Genomic DNA, 21,015 nt, shown 5'->3' with positions numbered 1-21,015 from the left:
CGGAAGAGTATGGGAACGAACTTTGTGAAATGAGAATTTTATATATAAGATATAGACGTTTAATCTGAAAGTGCAGATAAAAACTAACCATATAAGGTTGGTTCAAGGAAGCATAAAATTTTATATTAGAGTAATAATCACGAGACGAGCGAAGAAACGACGAATCATGACCTTCTTGATAAAAAGTAAAAATGACAGTTATACGCTCTGAATTGACACCTGTAGACGACGCAAGCTTATTATTATATTCACCTAAAATATTGTTTATTCAATTATGTTTAAGAGGAAGACAAGGGATCCATCAATTCCGCTTCCACCACCGACTACATCAAAGGATTTTCGAGATATTGCATCAACAGAAGAACTGAGCGAGCCATGCAGGAAGAGATTCTGTCGATATATTTACGATAAAGAGAAAAACTTATATTGCGGAAGATCGTGTACGAGTTGGATTTCCATTATCGCCTATTCCATCCTTTATTTAACATTTCTTTGCACATACACCTTGTTATTTCTCTATGGCTCTCTATCTTTGATAAAGTTTATGGACAAATATGAGAGCGTCGACAAAATCGAACTCATGACATATTCAAAACAAGGAATAGGACTATCAGCGACGCCAACATCTGTTAATACTCTACCGATTATATCATATAAGGCTTACACTGATGATGATAAGCAATACGTTGATGAATTGGACTCATTCTTTAAGCGAAGAAAGAGATCGAGTGATCTGGGACCTTGTGGATCTTCTCCATTTGGTTATTGGAATGAGCCTTGTATAATCATACGCATAAACAAGCAAATAGGCTGGTCCGCAAAACCATTGAGTAATGATACCAATGATATTCCTCAGGATGTTAAGAATTGGATGAAGACAGACCAGAAGCTATGGCTACATTGTCATGGTTTTCATTCGTATGATAAAGAACATATTGGAAGGATTACGTATTATCCGGATCCGCCTGGTTTTGATCCAGCATTGTATCCAATTAATATGACAGATGACACACCATTAGTGGCGGTACAGATAAGAGATTTTACATTTGGGATATCGTTGGCGGTGGAGTGTACGTTGTACTACGAGGGTGGATCGTCATCTGTTGCGTTTTTACTGTATGTAACTCCCAAGAGGAAAGTAATTTTAAGTGTGTAAAAGTTATCATTTAGATTAAAGATAGTATGTAAATTATACCTTGTATTTTTGAATGTTTTTACTTCTCTGTACCGCTGGTCTATGGTCAACATATAGAAAAGTGAGGATTGTATACACAAGGGTGATACATTAACTTGATTAATTCTAAAGATGCACTAATAAGTGACGTGTATTTATACTAAAAGGTTTAAAAACAAAAATCTTGTATATTATATGAATGAATGAGTTTATCCATCTATAGAAATAATAGCACAGCATTTTGCAGTAAGCGTGTTACACCCAGTTGTGTCGTTTGTCTCGCCTCGCATAATTGAATGAGACTCCCCGCAGCCCTCATAATTGGACATTGAATATTGTTCTGGATAATTTGAAATACAGGATAAACAAAGAGATATTTTGGAGTGCGAATTCGTAGATAAAATTCGCAAGATTACAAGATATTTCTAGTAGGAATGTCAGGATTTACTTTAGTATTTATGTAAATCCCATGATGCACACCTATGCGTGCGGGACTGTGAACATGCTTTAATTTGTATAAGACCCATTACCCTAAAATTACGAAAGAGGTATATCTTAGTCGAATTTGGACGCATATAAATTATTCATATTTTACAAAGACTTAGGGTCTGTTTCACAATGTACGGATAAGTTCTATATAAGTTCCAAATTAGCTATTTATTACTTATTGGTAGGATAAGCACTATTGTTGCGTTTCACGACTGTCAGATAGAGCTATTCGTCACATAAAGTCCATCATAAGTTATTAGTCAAATAGCACAATTTAACTTCCAAATAATTTATGTGTTGCATAGCTATTTGGTACTTTATCCATACATTGTGAAACAGACCCTAAACATACTAACGTTTATGTTGCACCTCACATTCATGGATACAAAAATACAGGGCTTTATCTGTATAGAGAATCCGTAGGTCGAGGCCACGGCATGTAATTTGTGTTAACTGTAGGCGCCCGAACTCATTTAGTTCCACTCTCCTTAATTATATTTCGTCTATTCGGAAATAACCATTCATTTGTGTGATCTTTTGGTCAATGATTATAGTCTGGCTTTAGGGTGTCTTAGATAGCTTTTTTATTTGGGTGAGGGTTTTGCTCAAATACTTTAGCCTTAAAAACGCTCTAGAGTACACCCAGCTTTTAAGGTCTAGGACTCAGATTTTCGTATCTATTTCGTGATCACGCCACGCAAAAAGTGATAATGCCCATGGATACTCACATTGCCAGAATGCTCGCAAATGCCGGCCTTTTAAGAGGCAGCTGGTTCCACATAGTGGTGGTGCGTGGAGAAGACTCCCTCGAGAAGCGCTCAGTTGTGGATCGACGGATGGTGTTTTGTATTCTGCGTTGACGTCCGATGATGAAACTCAGCTGCAGGTATTAGTCCGTACAACTCCCATATCATAGCAGAAATCAGCCTCTGCCCAACACACGCCGTCTACTTTTTGTGTCTAAGGCTTCCTTTTTAATGTTACATACTCACATAGAAAGTCCATTAAGCACAACAGGGATTCGAACCCTGAACGAACCCTCGAACTCTAAGGGATGAGAGTCGCTCGCTAGGCCAACACTGCTCTGGTTTGGACTACTAATGTTGAGAAAATGACAAGTATTATAACTATTTTAAAAGAGTTAGTGTGGAGTTTCTTGCCCATTTTTCTCCACACGAAACTACCTTTTGGAAGGGGCAACTAGAATGATGATTTTATTTAAGGTTCAAAAGTACCATTTTAGGTGGTCTAATTGGAATAAATGATTTGACTATTATGGTATATGTTTATTAAAGTTAGTTTATTAAGGTGTGATGAATTGCTTGTTTATTTTTTACACTACTAGTTTTATGATGTGATTATGCTCTGAATATTTCATTAGAAATCATTATTATTACCAATGAAAATGTTTCTTTGGTTTTACATTACTTTAATCTGTTTTTGAATGCATTTTTTCACACCACAGTAATAAAAACCCTGCCTTTAGCTCTCGTGTCGAATGTAATCGAATCGAATATAAAAGAAACAATGGATTCTTAATCGTACCTACAAACAATCAAAATCCTGACGCATAAAGCAGAAGTTTTATGTTTGATTCCCGGCGAAGCAATCATTGTTTTAGGTTCATTGGTGGCTGATTCTAGGCTGATCTAGTTAAAAAAATAAGTCTTCGTGGCATCCATGGTTATAAAAAAATAATTAAATCAATGACGCTATAACTTCTTTAGGACTGGGCGTCAGATTTCTGAATCTGATTCATGATCATTTAATCAATCTAATAGGCAAGTAGGTGATCAGCCCGATACACGCCGTCGACTTTTTGGATCTAAGACATGTCGGTTTTCTCACGATGTTTTCCTTCACCGTTCGAGCGAAAGTTAAATGCGCACAGAGGAAGGAAGGTGCAGAGCCGGGGATCGAACCTACGACCTCAGGGATGAGAGTCCCACTAGGCCAACAGTCAACACTGCTCAATCTGTAGTTATATCAACGCCCTACTTTTTACCTCATATATACAAATAGTAAGATTACACATAATTATGGTAAGGCTACCTCTAAGAATTTAATGAAATGGTAAAACCAGTAGTTTTAAAAAGAAAAGGCTACTAGAGTTCTGAATGATTAAAATTATCAATGTTTATATAGTTCCATAAATACAAAAATAGTAAGGAATTTTGTCATTCTAAGTAATCGTGGCTAAGCGATTTCGTCAAAGTCACGTGATGCCTTAGGTTCGTTTCGCCGAGCACAAATTATTATTGAATTATCAAATCAATTCTTTCAACTGGTAGGTGCTACTTATTGTTCAAAGTTCAGCAATTCCCTCGAATTAGCCTTGACGAGGGCCTCAGCAGGCTAAAACATTTATTAGATTGGCCGCTGTAAAAATATAGCTACGCTCTCCAGATTTAGTAGATAATGACTGCGGGATTCAATTGTTAGTGAACTAATAAAAGTTCCAGGTTGGGCACAGAATACAAATGAATTCGCTTTTAGAAAGAAAGAACAGACACAGAAATTTGTCTACTTAAATCGAAGTTCGTGAGACTGACTGACACACTTCTTTACTACAAGTGAAAAACTTATGTACTTAAAGAAAAACGCTTTTTACCGGATTAAATTTATGTATTATTATAAATTTAGCGAAAATAGAGGACACCGTGAGCCATTTTTGCCAAAACCCTCCATCTTTTAGTCGATACCAACTCCGGGGAAATAAATACAGATAATGCAACTTTCTCTGCAGCTGTGATACTTCTTGACATTCAACATCTTTTGTCTTCAGTCACCGTGACCACGCACGCTGTAAAGCACGCGAAACGTCGGATAAATTTAAAATTATGTCAAATAGTTGTAAATTTATAATAATACATAACTTTAATCCGGTAAAAAGCGTTTTTCTTTAAATGTGTAAGGGTTATGTTAATCAAAGACAAAACTTATGTACTAGGTACTTAATTAATAAATCTATTAAGGATAAAAGAAAACAATGTTTAATTTTTAACGGAATAATTTATTGATACACTAATGATCATAGATTATTTTATTTCACACTATTTTAGAGATTTGTTTTAAATAGTGAATACATTTAAGAAATACCTAATTATAAAAACACTTCTCATTTCTTTACCGTAGCTTACATTCTTTATGTACAACAATCGTTATATTTAAGAGTAATATTTAAATTTTAAAATTGTACTAACGAATATTTGCGGTGGGTTATTTGTATTTTCCGTTAATACAATAAACAAATTCGGTTAACTTAAAATGGTATTTTTTAAAATAGTTTTTGACGTTGCTTTTATTTTTTAAAACATTTGTTTAATGTTTTAATGGAACGTCACTTGTAACAATTATTCATACTAAATTTCAAATCTTATAAAATTATCCCATTTTAAAACGATATTTATTAATATTTAACCTCATATATTAATTTTTTTTTAATCAAATTGATAAAATACATTTATTATTCGTTAGTATAATTTGATAATATCATATCATTTATGAAGGAAAATTGTAATGATTTATGTTGATATTAATAATTTTATTGGCACTAGCTAAGTTCTATCACATTCAGAAGTTGTTATCCTATTTAGTTTAACCAATGATAAAGTTTTAAATCATTAGACAATTTAGTTGTATTTTTGAATGATTTTGATGTAAATAAAGTTCAATCTAAACAATATGAACACTTTAAATATAATAATAATACTATGCAAATACATCACAAGTATTTGGTACGATGCGTTAATTCATAAAATTTAACTTTGAAGATTAACAATAAAAATTTCATTTGGAATAAATAAAAAGCATTCAACAGAGAATTTGTTAGTCATACAATTCCCATGTTAGCAATAGTATCGTAGGCTTATCAAAAATAGAAGGATTACAGTTAATATATATCACAAAATATATTCATTGTTACGATTTAACTTTGTTTTCAATGCCTTGAGAAATAAACTTAAATCTAGTAGAACACAATTGAAATGAACACACAAAAAAGTGCTTTTAGTTTTAATAATAATAAGTATACTTAATGTAGAAATATAAAGAAAGGCAAACGTAATCCTCAAAATACGGCATTGAAAAAAAGCTTCGATAGGCCTGAATTCATGGACCACTGAAAGAGAGGTAATCTTAATTCACTCATTTCCCTAATTTAGCTTAAGGAACTATCTACAAAGACAAGCTTGCAAAAAAAAATAAGTTGCTTCTAAACTGATAGGTAATCTGAAAAAAAAGAATAAGACAGTTATAAGAAACAACAAAAGAGTTATTATAAATTATATAGAAATAATGGTCAATGAAATGAATATCTAAGCTACAAATAGTATTGAACATGTCATAGAATGTTATATTTCTACTTTATATTAGACTTTGAAAACTTCTAAACAATCGTAGTAGTATACCCATAGAATATTAAACTGACATCCAACGATTTTGTACACTCAAAAGAGACTTATTTCTAACAATTTAAACATCTATTGACATAAAAAGAAGTGTCCTAATTTATCTGCACCTTAACATTGTTTCAGGCCTCAGTATTGCCAGTATAAATATTCTCTTCAACTTCTATGCAGCTTATTGGAGTAATGTGATGTTTTACGTATGTATCCGGTCAGATAAATTTGTGACAGTTAAATATGATAATGAGCTCTAGCCTAATAAGGAAATACATCTATAAATAATCAAAACACTCTATTAATGGACGAACACATATCATTCTAGCGAATGCAGTCTACAATTATAATTAAGTAAATTTTCTACAAATTGAGGAAATTGCAACTAATATGTATGCGCATTCCATCATTCAGTATACATTAGATGAGATTCTATTATCAAATACAGACTTATAAGGATCTTTGCACGTCATTACATTTAAACGCCATCAACAATATTGAACATTGTGTTCTCATTTGTTGTAGAAGGTAATTTATATTAGCGCCACCTAGTTATGCGAAGTGAACTAGCAGTTGCTATTAGCGCCATCTTGAGAAACAATATTCAAACACTTTGTATCTTAGTCCTGAGCGATAGTTGTTATCTAGTGGTGCAATATCGAAATATTTTTTTGTGCTCGTATAATATATCAATTTGTCAAATGTATTGAAATTAAAAAGTATAATAGTAAAGTTATGTTTTGGCAATATTTAAGACCCTTATAAGACTTATTCGATATCAAAACTTTAAAAGTTAAAAGTCGAAAAATGTATGCCTACATTTCTTGCATACAATAATTTCAATATTAAAACTACTAATGTAGATTGTCACATACAATAAGGAAATTATTGTAACTATACTTAGTTATTAGTGCACATAATTCTAAAAGAAAACATAGCGTTCGGTTTCTTGGAGATCACATCACATTTCTATACTTAGCGTCACCTTAGCACTACATTCTAATAGGCCACATGGAGGCACATCTACTCAGTTTTGGGCTTCCCAGTCTTGCCTTTGGGGATCAGGTAACCTCGGGGAATGTCATGAGCGAGGCTGTCAGAACTGTCACTGGAATCATCCCGTATGTTGTCATGCGAATTTTCCCGGATGAGAATGTGATCATAGTTGTGACCCCTAATGTAGTTACGGAGGTCGCGAATATTGTTGCGAACCTGTACTAATTCGCGATAAAGTCCGTAACACCAAAACAAACCTCAAATGACAAAGAAGGCGACGACCACACCGAGAACAGTCATGATGTTTGACACAATGCTGTACCCCTTGCTCCAGCTGCAGTCCAGCTCTTTAGAAATTACCTGAAATAAATTTTAAGTTTTGTAGATCAGTAAATAGTTAAACTTTACAAAAAGATTGTATTGTCCAAGGCAGGATGACTGTAAATATGTAATGAAAGATACATATGAAATTTAAAAAAAACGTGTGTGTACACAAGTACACTCGTTAGTTACTTCTTTGGCGTAATAATTTTCTTCGAGCACTTTAGAAGGACGTTTCCCTCTTCGAATTGCATTTTACTTGTCCATTTTAATGGTCACTTCCAATCGAAACGATATAATATGTACTAATCATGATATTTTACAATAAACACTGTTTTTTATCAAATTAGAGCGGGTGTACTCGTATACAAATCATTAATTTGGTTTAAATAGCCACGACTCTGAAAATCTCTACGCCATGACAATGTAACTTGTCGATAAAACAGAGCAAGCGCCAACTAGCGGCCCAGACTGTTTTATCGACGTTTGAACTGATATTCAGGGTGTCGTTTTTTTGTGACGGTGTGCGCGCGTTTCGTACAAATTTACTCTCATAATTTTTCACTAACGTGCCAAAAGAAGTATAACTTCAAAAATAATAGTATAAATTTAGTCTCTTTAATCAGTTGCGTCATTCTTATGAGCAAGACCTACGACCTTCTTAAGTCTTGGTTACCATAATTGAGGAAACAAAAGTCTTAAGCCGGGTCCACATTTGTAGCATTTCGGTGTATCGTATCTCCGTTGCGTGGCTTCGGCGCGTATCATGATCGTTAGTTTGGACGCAAAATGATACCCGTTTATGATACATGCCGTATCGGATACGGCCCGATCCGCACTAAGCGCGTATCTTGATACACCTCGTATCCGATACGCGTATCACGATCGGTGGTATGGACGTATTTTGATACTGTATCACGATACTGTATCGCGATACGATACTTGATACACCCCGAACCATCCTGTGTCGGTTTTTTCGCGATCATCAAAGGGAATACACAACGTCAATGGGTGACATGCGAGTGAAATTTTTGTATTTTCCACTGGTATGCTGAAATTTTAAGTCTCGAATCAATGGTATTCCACCATGTTTGTTTCGGTTTCTAAACACTTCAAGCTCCCACCAGCGCCGTCTACGTCTGGACTTAATTTTTTTTGAAATACTATTAATGATAATATAACAGGCGCTAGTCACCGCCAAACTGTAAGCAATTGCTGACATGGCTAAACCGTTTGGGAACGAAGACATGACTGAACCGTACGAGTAGGGAAAGGTGCACTAAAATACACGCGCATCAGGAAAAGATACATCGGAAGAAAAGTGAAGCGTCTATATTTGAAAAGTTAAAGCCGATACACTGTCATGATACAGCATTTGATAAGTATGGACGCGTTTTTTACAAGATACACCTTAAAGATACGACATGTACAAAATGAGCGTCCATATTTATGATACAAATACTAGATACGATACGACTGATCGTGATACGCCAACATGCTACAAATGTGGACCCGGCTTTATATACTCACATCACTCAATGTTCTGTTCTGATAGGAGGGACAAGTAGCGAGTCTTAAGTCGTCTAATGCGTCGCAACTAGATGGATTGTCGCAAAGATACTGGCGTCGTTTGCGATCCCAAGCTTGTATCCAGCTAAAAATTAATAACAATTATTAGCAATCATACAATATAAATTTTATATACCCAACAAGTAAAAAAATAATTTTAGTTGTTACATTAAATTCTCCTATTTTGCACAAAATATAATATTAATTAATCTATACACCTCTTGAAACCATAAACTGTGAGGTAGATTATTTTTTCGCTTTCATGTTAATTAGTTAGTTATTGAAAATTTGTCTTTTAGTTTAATTTTGGGTAAAATTTAAGTTAACAATAGAGTATACTTAATAACCTACCCTATTCCACAATCACAGACAAGAGGATTGCTGGCAACAAGGATGTCATCGAGAAAGAGGTCGTTAGGAACTCCAGGCCACTCCTTCCGAGCTGGGTTTGGTAATCTCTTCAGCTGATTGTTCCGTAGGTCCAAAGACAAGTTCTTGATACGACCGTGCCTCCAGAATACTTCAGACGATATATCCTCAATGCTGGTGTTGAAAATTGTTAGCCTCATCTCTCTCGAGCATGCGCCCTTTAAAATAAAATATTTACGTTGTACAAAAATAGAATACTATTTAGAAGCTTTTAATAAATGGGTAAAACTTCTTACATAAATCATTCAGTAAAAAAAACAATTTCAGAATTCCTTTCGAGCCAAAATCAGAATTACAGATTATGGAAGAGAATACGTTATATCTTAATATAACGAGAATATATCTTAATTAAAATTGGAAAGAAATACATATTGTTTTGAGTTCCGTAAGTTGTAACCCCATAAGAGCTTAGGCAGACAGATTTTATGCGCCTTGATAAATAATTTTTATTAGCGATTTTTTTTATAGCAGTTTTGGACGAGTGGCTTCAGCGTGTGACTCTCATCCCTGAGGTCGTAGGTTCGATCCCCGGCTGTGCACCAATGGACTTTCTTTCTATCTCAAGCACAGGAGGCTGTTCACCTACTTGCCTATTATATAAAAAAAGAAACAGATTCAGAAATCTGAGGCAAGAGGTTGTAGCGCCACTGATTTTTTTATTTATTTGATAAATAATTTTTACCACAAGCTGCCTACCAGTCTCAAAAAATTAGTGGTATGTCGCTGCTAATCGACCCCAAGACTTCGGGGATATCAGTGAGATAAGCGTCAATTTTTTAAATAATTTTATGTTCAAATAATATTGCGTCTAAAATAAAGTGTTTATATTGCCCCTTACAAATATACTTTTCTAAATAAGTTACTCACATTAAGAAGGTTCTGTGAGATAAACTTCAACTCTCGGCCAGTTAGCGTAATGTTATCCAATTTGCATGGCAGCTCGCCTTTCATCTCGTTTCCTAAATCGATTTGTGAGTTTTCAACGGACAAGAACAAATTCTCTAACGCGGCGTTCTGTGAGGTCATTTTCGGGATACTGAAGTCCCTCACGTTTCCGTTCACAGAAATCTTTAGAGTTCTCAATCCATACATTTTGCTAAAGACGCCATACTGAAATGTATTTTTAAGTTTCATTAATAAATGTTGGCATTTTAATATTATATAAGTTGAAGGCGTGGATGGCAGAGTACATTAATATTGTCTTTGATTGACATAACCTTTACACATTTAAAGAAAACACGCACATAACTTCAATCCGGTCAAAAACTTTTTTCTTTAGAGTATTTAATACAATAGAATGTTTTTTTTTATAAACGTAAAGATGAACGTTGTTTTCATTGGTAAGTTAGTTTAATTTTCTATGTAAAAATTCATCAAAATAGATGATGCGGTTTCTATTATACACAAGTATAAATGATTAAAGACTCCAAAGAGCCCTAATTTTTCACGTCAGACACCAATATTATAAAGTATTTTATTCTTAATTTCCTTACCGATATTTATTAAAATAGGCAAAGCGAGTCAAGGGTAACATACTAAAAATAGTCCACAGTACCTCTAAAATACTTAGACGAAGTCTGGTAACATCAAGGTATTCCAGTCGTGGTGATAGTCCATACAGACTGGTGTTCATGAGGGCTGTGATTGGGTTGCCCGATAATGATAACCAGCGCAGATCGCTTAGCGAATGCGTTGCCTAAAAAATTGTATAGCTTTTTAGCGATAACATATAGATAATAGTAATCACGATCTTTTACTTGGTATAAATCTGGGTAGTGTTATAATTTAATTAACATTTTTCAATCTTTTATTTTATTAGATTAGCTGATCATAATTTGTAAATGTCAGATAACATTAGAGTATTCCTTAACTTGCTCTTTGACTCACTACTTGGTCACAAAAAACATGAGAAAAAACCAGCACCAAACCCCAAGAATTATCGTAAAATCCTTATCAAGGTAACAGAGAAATGTAGCAGGTTCTCTTAAGTACATATTATGACTATTCTAGTAAAATTCAGTGTCAAGCGAGAGAGAATATATTTCTTCGCTTCTTTCAAAACAGAATAATCGAATACAGTAGAAAGTCAATATTTCATTCTTTTCTTACCACGGGCACTTTAGTCAGGTCGTTGTATGATAAGTCGAGTGCTCTTAGACGCGTCAAATTGGCAGTTGTGTCTGTTGGGATTGAGTGCAGATTGTTGTACGATAGGTCCAGAGTTTTCAACTTGGGAAGTGGAAGTGATGGTATCTAAAATGAAAACACAATATTGCTAGTTTCAATCTTACAATTTATATAAATACTTATTGTACAAGTAAGGAAACGTCCTCAAAAACTTATCAAACTTATCACTTATCAAATAAGGAGTTCATTGTCTATTATAAAATTCGGGACATTTTGATTATTTTTGTATTATTTTAATTCTTCTGCGCGAGTAAAAATAAACTCCTAAGATAATTCTTTTGGTACCTAATAATATGCACTGCAAGTTGCAACCTTTTAGTGTATAGTAGGTTTATGGATTTATGGATTTTATTGTACCGATTTTAATCTACTTAATATCTAGAAATGGAAACTACACTATTTATGATATAATTGTTGGAGCGAAATGTATTAAAGAAATATCCAGCTACTTACAGCTTGCAAGCTGACATTCTTTAGTCCCAAATAAGACAATTTCCTCTCCAGTCCTTTGAAAATGTTTCCACTCCGATCACCATTAAACGGCAAGTTGTTGCTCAGATCCAACCAACGAAGTTTTGGTAACGCACCGAACGCGCCACTCTCAATTCTTACCAAATGATTATTGGATAGATCTAACCATGCCAAAGACTGAAAGTTGTTTGGTCAATTAACTCAAAGTATATCATAGAATGTATCAATAATATTTGATTTTAATAATTACAATCCTGCCATATAGTGTATTTCTAGATTGAAAAAGAAAATATATACAAATTAGTTCAAAGCGAATACTACAACTAGACATCTACTAGACAAACAAAACAAAACTGTGAAACAAGCAAACGCAATATCGGAGAACAAAAGATGCTTCAAAAATTTTGACTGTCATAAGCCAAGTCTAAATTTAATTTAAGAAGGGCAAGGAAAGTAAAGTTAGGGCCAAAGGGCTAAAAGAATTTGGAGCGAATGGCCAATCCTCTACCTTGTAGAATATGTTCTGCGGATATTGCTTTTTATGGTGGAAGACTCTGGATTGGTCTCGCCTAGCGGTGTGGTACATGTAATCATCGTTGTAGTCGTTTTCCTCGGGCCAAAACTCGCCGGCCTCGGAGTTCTGGCGACATGCGGTATACGTTAGCAAGCTACCACTGGCGTGTCGATGCATATTATTGCTTTTATGATTTTAACAATATCTCTTTACTTATAACAAGATTTATTTCTGTAACCTTTTATTCACTTACCATAAACACCTTTGCTGGATTGCTTATGGATACACTCGTGATGCAAAATTTGTGTGTCGTTGATAATAGCAATCGAATAATTTATGAATAGACAACAAAATGAAGGTATTAACGTCTAATGTGAATCAGAAGACAATTAATACTTAATTAGCATTTATTTTAAATGAATACTCAATTAAAGATAACAATAATATGTATCGACTTCATATCACACTGGTCACACAGATACAACATCAACTACAAATTACAATGGTTAGTTATTACTATTTGTTGTAAAGGAAACAGATATTGAGCAATTTATGTAGAGTTATCTAATATCTATGTCAGTGAATTAATATTTTTCTTAAAATAACATTGTGCTCAAAATCTGTGCCTTGCACTATTATAACATGAATGTTTGGTGTTGGTTTGTCCACATTCATGTTCTTACAATTCAACGCATTTTCTTTCTTCTAATTCAGAATATTTATGCGGGTAGTAAACATTGTGAACTACCCACATTAATGAAATAAAACAAAAGATTATAGAGTGTATACAAGATACATAGTTACTTTTTTTTAAAAGAGAAAAAGCGTTGAATGATAAATCAAATTGTTGAGTGAGTTGAATTTCAGAAAGTCGGTACATAAAGCAAGGGTATGATTTCTACATCATCCAATTCTTTACAAAACAAAAACCCAGTAGTGTCAATCCAATCACCTTAATTATATCTGGAACATTCCAGAATAGGAATTTGTGAAGGGATCCGTACAAAAAAACTGTGATAAAACATATTTTTAATGGGATACTTACCCTAAATCGTTGGACCAAGTCGGGAATGGCTACAGCAGGTACCGTGTTGCTGCTTAGATCTAGTTCCACAAGATTTGAAGCGGCACCGGGTGATAATGCGTTCGTTGGCATCCTTGATAAGTCATTGTTTGATAAGTCCAACCTAAAGTAACATTTTTAAACGTGTAAAAATTAATCGTGAAAAAACTATGTATGTACACAAGAAATCAGAAGATTCACTACTCAAAAAATATTCATATCAAATACACCACAAACGCCAAGATTTCATTTTCTATAGAAAATTTGAACACCGTAATAAAGACGACATAGTTTTCGTTCTATATAGTTATTCAAACGATAAGCATATTAAGAGACCAACATCAGTTCGTAATTTTAGGTTTAGGACTTGCTAAAGCCCCTAATACAATACCTTTCTAAATTCGCTGACAAAATGAGATTGTCAGCAAGATTCCGAATTCGATTATGGGAAAGATCAACTGAGGTCAACATTTGCATATCGTGGAATACTTCAACCGGAAGTTCAGTCAAATGGTTATGTGATAGATTCAAAATCTGAAAGAAATACATTATTATAACACAAGTCAAAACACAACACAACGCACATGGACATGAAGACAATTAAAAGGTGATTTGGCAAATTAATGGCCAATGAAGATGAATGTTACTTCATTTGATCAAGTTACTCGTAAATAACCATTAATGATTAAACCAAGCCCGAGTCCACATATGTCCATCTGGAAGTAATTAAATAAAACTTCGTTTCAAGAAAATATAAACAATGAAAAAAAATAATAAAAGCAAAGAGAAATAAAGATTAAACACAAAAATCATAAAAATTCAAATAAAAAATCTACATAATACAAAACTATAGAATCAAACGGTACTATTTTAAAGGAATAAGAAGTGTAGAAAAGGAAGAATCATAGAGTCTTTTTAGAAAATTTCTCAGACTATCTCTATAAATAGAACATTATTTATCGAAATTTACCTGCAAATTCTTGACTTTTTTAAAACAATCGTATTCCATATGGAATATTTGGTTATGAGACAAATCAAGGTACTGTAACATTAGCATAGATCCAAACACTTCTCTTGTAATATTTTTTATTTGGTTATGTGACAGATGCAATTCAGATAACGTTAGGTCAGCATGCCTGAAAGAAATCAACGAGGAATAAACAAAAGTAGCAAAACATGTCCTTATTTATTTCTATTTAATTAATAAATAATAAAGATTGCATATTGGTTCTCTTTACAGTCTCAAAATATACTATAAAACAACTCACCTAAAGTAATAAGGAGCAATGTAGGAGATATTGTTGTGAGAGAAGTCCAATACTCTTATATTAACTGATACTGTTCCAAGACCTAAAATTATGAATCCTTTAAGTTTATATTTTAAAACATTTAACACAATCGAAAAAAAATAGCGCTAGAACGTACAAAACAAACGATACGGCGACGCTGTTACAGCTTGGCCGTGCGGTAATTTACCCTTATCTGTATTTTCTGGGAAAATTAATAGCGGAATTAGATTGAGAATTTCAAAATGATCAAATGCCAAATGGAACCAATCGATCGAAAAAACGAATTCAACCGTTCAGAAATTTTCCCGGAAAAAACCAATAAGTCCGAACCTATTACTACACCATTGCTATATCAATTTGAAGCGTCGTCGAGAAAATTGATTTTTTCGATTGACGTCATCAATGATACCTTTATGGTGATGCTGAAGATGTAAATGTATATGATTATTGATGATATTATGCCATTATTAAGTGAGATGACGGTCATGACATCGAAAATCCAGTAATCTCGATACTGTCCTTACCACTAGTCGCTTGAAAAGAAATGAATTAATTAGAAAAAGTACAAATAAAGATAAGGAATAATAAAAGTCACCTTGATCATCCACTGATATTAAGCCTGAATCGGATGCGAAAGGAAAAAGAACAAAGGAATAGTAAAACCAAGAAAAATTAACATACAAAGAAGAATATACAATATAATATATATAGATACGAAGAATATAAACTCATAAAAAGCACACTTAATAATGTTAAAATTAAATCAGTATAAGGGTCTCAAGACAAGATCCATGTGGCGTTTGCGAGCTGTTCCTGTGGAGAGCAGGAATTTGTATGCAAAGTGATAACATGACAAGTGTGAGCTAATGCCATTACACAAAAAAAAATTTAATGAGTCACGATTATCAGGAAAGTTTTTTGTCTCAGGCCCCAGGCACGACACACACATATTTGAAGTCAATTAAATTTAAAAGTTTTTTAAATCAAATAGTTTTATGAAGTTAGTGCGTCACTACTAAATTTTTCGTAACCCTAACTCATATTCTGGTTAAATAACTTACTTTGCGGTTTAGGTGGTGGGTAGAAGTTGGATGAACCGAAGCCGAATCGTGCATTGGAATCAGTCAGCGACACTATTTGGTTGAAGGATGCGTTCACTTTAAGGGCAGTTGCAGAACCGACTTGATCGAATATCGAGAACTTAAACATTTCTAGACGGTTGAAAGATATATCTAACCTGAAAACGTATAATATTTTATGTAAACTTCAGATATTTGAGTTGTTCCTTCCGGTAACATTTTAGCACATCTTAACGGTTACTACAAACTTCAGTTTATAATCCAATTTCTAATAATAATGAATTATAAATAAAAAACTGCTATGTTTTTTTATTTTACTTATTTTTTAAGCATCGTTTGACCAAAAAATCTCGATGATAACATTCAATATTACTATAAAATCGTGAACATATTTCAAAATAGAAAATAGTAATTATTATAAGAATAGTACAACTTCGTTACCGAACGAAAACGATCCATGAAAAATTACTTTATTACGTAAATATTTACTCAGAAAAATATTCAAATCGACTTACTCTTTCAAAGCAGGTAGATTTTGGAAGGCTTCTTCGCTAATATCTCTAAGCCTGTTACCCTGGAGCCTGATCACCTTCAAGTTATCAACGCTCATAAATGCTCGTCTTTCAATTGTATCTATCAAGTTGTCTTCGATTTGTATCTCCTGAAGTTCTCTAAGATCCACGAAAGTGTGCTGAACGATTTTCGTCATTTTGTTAAATGATAGGTATATGCCTTGTAATTGTCGGTGGATGTCACCCTGCAATGAAAAGTATTAGATGTAATGATTGTCATTAGTATTTAGTTATTGAACATTACACTAGCCCCGTAAATAGTTGCGCACTGGACAAATTATTGCTTTTTCTGATTCTGCCATATCCAGCCAGCCGGGGAGGGTAGAGGGAGGGTAAAGTGACTTAATACCAAGAAATGTAGAGGTTAAAACCCGCTCTTGTTAAATAGAACACATAATATATTGATGCTCCATCAGTATATTATCTCTTCAGAACAGTTATATCTCTTATATTATCTCCAATTTATAATGAAATTGTGAGACTGGAATTTAAAATATTCATGTAAACAGAAATTGTACATACGCAATCTCGACACCTCAGAAATTGCGGTACCTCAAGTATATGGGGCTGGGGTCATTAAGAATTCTCTAATTTATCATTAAGAATAATCTTATGCCCATTAATAAAACAGGACCCTGTATTTCTCAGAACCTAATAAATATTATTTTAAATAATAAAAGCACGTACCTGCAAAGTTCCCTTAGAAAATTGTTCGATAAGGTTGTCTTGAAGATTCAGTGTCCTCACGTTGTAAAGAAAATGGAAGGATGTGTCGGGAACATTTTTCAGTTTGTTATTACTCAAGTCCAAATGCTGCAACTCGTTTAGCGCTTTAAGCGGCTCAAAAGGTAGAATTTTTACGGAATCTGCTAATCCGTTCGCTATTTTCAAGGTTGTTAGGCTGTGTAGCTGTTGAACAAGCACTTTTAATTAATCTATACAGCTTTCGTTAATATGTATGTAGGTACATAGAGTAACAATCAATATGGAAAAAAAAAGTTGATTTAAAAATGGAAGAAAAAAGGAATTAATACGATTAAAAAAATATTAGTGGTAGGCGAAGACGCGCACACTTTTTCGCGATACCGATACTTTGCATGTACTAAATATTTAATATTGACGTTCATATAATGTAGCACAATCCCCTATATACCCTGAGATCGGTATATCGAGCTCTGTAGGTAAGATTAAACTTTCAACGAATGAGTTCATTGAACACATAGAAAGAGAAATAATTTAATGATTTTAATTGTCCCGTTGTATTTATATATAAAAATGACAATATGGTAGATATTGTCATTTTTATATTTATTAAATATTAAATTATTTTTTATAAACAGGGAACCCTAACAGGCACGCAATCAGGCAGATATGTGACCGAGAAGCTAAGCAGCAGGGGAGTATCGAAGTCCCCTTTCCTAAAAAGGGACTTTATTAACTTGGGTTTGGCGTCTCCCGCCGGGCCCGGGCGACAAATACTCCAGAAATATTCTCATAATATTTATGGGCGAGTCAGGGCCTGCTGACCGGCACTACCCGCGTTACCTCTTGTGCTATTTATGTTAGTGACCTATTTGACAATCTTGCAGCAGAATTTTTCCAGCTGCGAGCTGAGCTCAAAAGTTAAATTGAATCCTTTTATTGAATTAGTGAAATGTTTTTCGTAAAGTTTAAATTACCTCTGCAAAAGCAAATGGGTCGATAAAGTCGATTTCGTTTTCAGATAAGTCCAGGGTTTTGATCGTTCTAACGTGCTGGAAAGCACTGGCCTCAATTTTCGTGATGGTGCTTCCGAATATTTTAAGGTCTTCCAGCTCTAAACCATATTCGATGAAGTCTTCTGAACTGATGCTGCGACGGATAAGCTTACTCACTGCTAGGTATCGGAGAGAGCGCATTCTGTAAGTATTTTATAAAGAGATATTTAATATGTTTATAAATTATACATTTTCTCAACTAGCACACAGTCAAGCCTATGGCGATTAACAAGGTTTATTGCCTCTTGTATTCCGGTGAATTGGGATTGCGCATTTATTGAAGTGAAACTTCTTTACGCGCATGAGGGTAATTTTTTACGGATGAAACGTCACGAAGATGTGCAGCGTTTTTTTCGAAGAAAAGGAAGAGAGCGATTGACACCGATTGAGAGAGAGTGAGAAAGGCGAATTACCTTATAGAAATTATATTTATAAATAGAATTTATGAACTATTAGTATTTTATATTTTATGCAAAATAATTTATTGTAATTTCAATTGAGGAAGTAAGTTAAAATGCCACGTGTTTTTAATATCGAAGAAATAAATTAAAAAGTTTAATTTATCATTTGTATTAATTTTCGACACTTAATATTTTAATGACAATTAAATTTAAATTCCTAACATATCTTCCTTTTTCCCTCCCTCTCGGAAATCTAAAGTTTTAGATTTGTATAAGTATGAACAAGACGTAAAAATTAGTTTGCCAAAGAAGTTTCACTTCTGACATGTGTACCTACTTTGTACGCGGGCACTATTATTTCCATAACGATATGTTATAATGTAAAGAGAATCGGGTAAAGCTGTGTGCAGCTTTAAAGGGTGTGGCTTTCGGGTTTAAATAATTTAAAATATGTGCTATGATGGATATTACCTTCGTATATCCTGCAGGCTCATTTCAATTGGCGACGATCCACTTATGTCCAAATAGAAGAGTTTGTATTGGAAGTTATTCACTGATGTCACTGAGAAGTCTGAGGGGTTGCCGGTCGATAGGAGGTTGGTGTCCACCTGAACCACATTGTGATAAAATATCTTCAGTCAACGGTATCTTAATATTTATAAATTACGTGTCACGTTGTTTGTCCGCTATGGACTCCTAAACTACCGAACCGATATCAATCAAATTTGCACACCGTGTGCAGTTTGATCTAACTTAAAAGATAGGATAGCTTACATCTCAATTTATACCAGCAATATTATTTTATTGCAAAATATTTTTTGTTTCTTATTTAATAGTCACAATTTTAACAGACGGCGCTGTGTTGAAAGTACCATCGTTTCACATAAGCTACAATTTAATGGCATAACCACCATAAAGCATGGTGGTCCCCATGATTGGTGTTCTCCTACCGTTTCCCTTGAATAGTTTACTACTATGTAATATAACAAAAACCTTAGCCACAGCAACGCTAGGCCGGTCTACTAGTAGAATATAAAATGTTATTACTGAGGTTCTACATTTTTCTAGAAGTTTTGTAATTGCTTAGTGGCGCTAATGCAGACACGCTATGTGTTCTTTTTAGCAGACAGGCGGAACGTCAGTTAATTCCTATATTGAGTCTAGCGTTGCCATGAATAAATGAACTATATGGGTAACCAATTGATTGAACCATTTTTAATTCTAAATGTGGCTCTGTCAAAGCCTGCATTTTCCAATTACACATGTACCTGGAGAATCTATGCCAACGGCTAGTTCAGCAATTTCAAATAAGAAATAAAAGTGAAACAGCCGGCCGCATCCCATAGAATATTCCATGTTAGGGAAGAAGTATAAGTAAAATTTAATTTAAAAAATTCTAAGAGTCTGTTTCACAATGTATGGATAAAGTACCAAATAGCTATGCAACACATAAATTATTTGGAAGATAAATTGTGCTATTTGACATTCATCGGACTCATAACTTATGATGGACTTTATGTGACGAATAGCGCTATCTGACAGTCGTGAAACGCAACAATAGTGTTTATCCTACCAATAAGTAATAAATAGCTAATTTGGAACTTATGTAGAACTTGTCCGTACATTGTGAAACAGACCCTAAGTGTCGATAATAACCATACCTTATTTTCTCTTAGATTAAGGAATCTCAGTGAGTCCAATTTGTTCAGCATGAATTTTGAGATCATTGTGAGGTTGTTTTCCGATAAGTCCAAGTTCTGCAGTGTGTTTTCCAATCCAGCGAAGGATGCAGGTGATAACTCTGTCACCCCGCAGTCCCGTAAGGAGAGAGAACGAATTTTAGCATTGCGGAATGCGTCTTCCTAGAAATTGACAATAATTTTTATGACATATTAAAATGCCTACGAAAACGAAATTACGGGTTTAAGTGACTTAGGGATTCAGCCTTGCGATTCTGTAACTCACTTTTCGGAGGATAAGGAGGGAGCTTGTAGTTTATTGTTTATCAGAATGCCAAATCGTAAAAAGACTGCTTCACGACTGATTTGAGCGCGACCGCCGCTGCGAAAACCGCTGTGCGAGTTCGAAAAGTGAGTCACAGAATCGCAAGGCAGTATATGAATCGTTAATAAAAATATGGGTGAGTTTGAGTCATGAGTTACTGGTGTTTTACACGCATATTACCATCACACAAATAAATCTATAACCGACAATTATTTTACCGTTTCCATGTAGATTTAACAGTCTAGAAATTTTATAATACTTATTATGAACTTAAAAAGTTTTTTTAAATATTTTTTATTA

At 34.0% G+C, this 21,015-nt stretch overlaps 2 protein-coding genes across 9 annotated transcripts in view; one reads left to right on the top strand and one right to left on the bottom strand.

Annotated features, from left to right (window-relative positions):
• Positions 1–225: 225 nt before the first annotated feature.
• LOC125057993 (probable sodium/potassium-transporting ATPase subunit beta-3) lies at positions 226–1,209 on the top strand. Its single transcript, XM_047661984.1, has one exon. It carries the CDS (start codon positions 275–277, stop codon positions 1,154–1,156), a length of 882 nt encoding a protein of 293 aa, XP_047517940.1. The 5' UTR covers positions 226–274; the 3' UTR covers positions 1,157–1,209.
• A 3,900-nt stretch (positions 1,210–5,109) lies between these two features.
• LOC125057728 (chaoptin) overlaps positions 5,110–21,015 on the bottom strand; it is a 55,551-nt gene continuing 39,645 nt past the window's right edge. Inside the window, exons 9-30 of one of the 8 annotated variants that reach the window (XM_047661580.1) lie at positions 20,373–20,573; positions 19,183–19,319; positions 18,233–18,452; positions 17,241–17,462; positions 16,497–16,738; positions 15,964–16,139; positions 15,498–15,521; positions 15,039–15,104; positions 14,882–14,963; positions 14,584–14,749; positions 14,279–14,329; positions 14,005–14,147; positions 13,596–13,737; positions 12,545–12,676; positions 12,019–12,213; positions 11,488–11,631; positions 10,934–11,074; positions 10,246–10,488; positions 9,301–9,536; positions 8,911–9,034; positions 7,317–7,419; positions 5,110–5,893 (exon numbers count right to left, since the gene is read on the bottom strand). In XM_047661580.1, coding sequence (XP_047517536.1) covers positions 7,318–7,419; positions 8,911–9,034; positions 9,301–9,536; positions 10,246–10,488; positions 10,934–11,074; positions 11,488–11,631; positions 12,019–12,213; positions 12,545–12,676; positions 13,596–13,737; positions 14,005–14,147; positions 14,279–14,329; positions 14,584–14,749; positions 14,882–14,963; positions 15,039–15,104; positions 15,498–15,521; positions 15,964–16,139; positions 16,497–16,738; positions 17,241–17,462; positions 18,233–18,452; positions 19,183–19,319; positions 20,373–20,573 — 3,189 coding nt within the window. In that variant the 3' untranslated portion in view covers positions 5,110–5,893; position 7,317. Of the gene's footprint in view, positions 7,420–8,910; positions 9,035–9,300; positions 9,537–10,245; positions 10,489–10,933; positions 11,075–11,487; positions 11,632–12,018; positions 12,214–12,544; positions 12,677–13,595; positions 13,738–14,004; positions 14,148–14,278; positions 14,330–14,583; positions 14,750–14,881; positions 14,964–15,038; positions 15,105–15,497; positions 15,522–15,963; positions 16,140–16,496; positions 16,739–17,240; positions 17,463–18,232; positions 18,453–19,182; positions 19,320–20,372; positions 20,574–21,015 lie in introns of all 8 variants that reach the window. The other 7 variants (XM_047661581.1, XM_047661587.1, XM_047661584.1 and 4 more) reach the window with 7 other exon arrangements.

This window comes from Pieris napi, chromosome 17, assembly GCF_905475465.1.
Source record: "Pieris napi chromosome 17, ilPieNapi1.2, whole genome shotgun sequence".
Classification (NCBI taxonomy): domain Eukaryota; kingdom Metazoa; phylum Arthropoda; class Insecta; order Lepidoptera; family Pieridae; genus Pieris; species Pieris napi.
The sequence above is the reverse complement of the archived record's forward strand: the minus strand, read 5'-3'. Positions and strand labels throughout refer to the sequence as shown.

Coding starts and splice junctions, on each gene's coding strand:
- LOC125057993 (XM_047661984.1), top strand. CDS start 275: ATGTTTAAGAGGAAGACAAGGGATCCATCAATTCCGCTTCCACCACCG.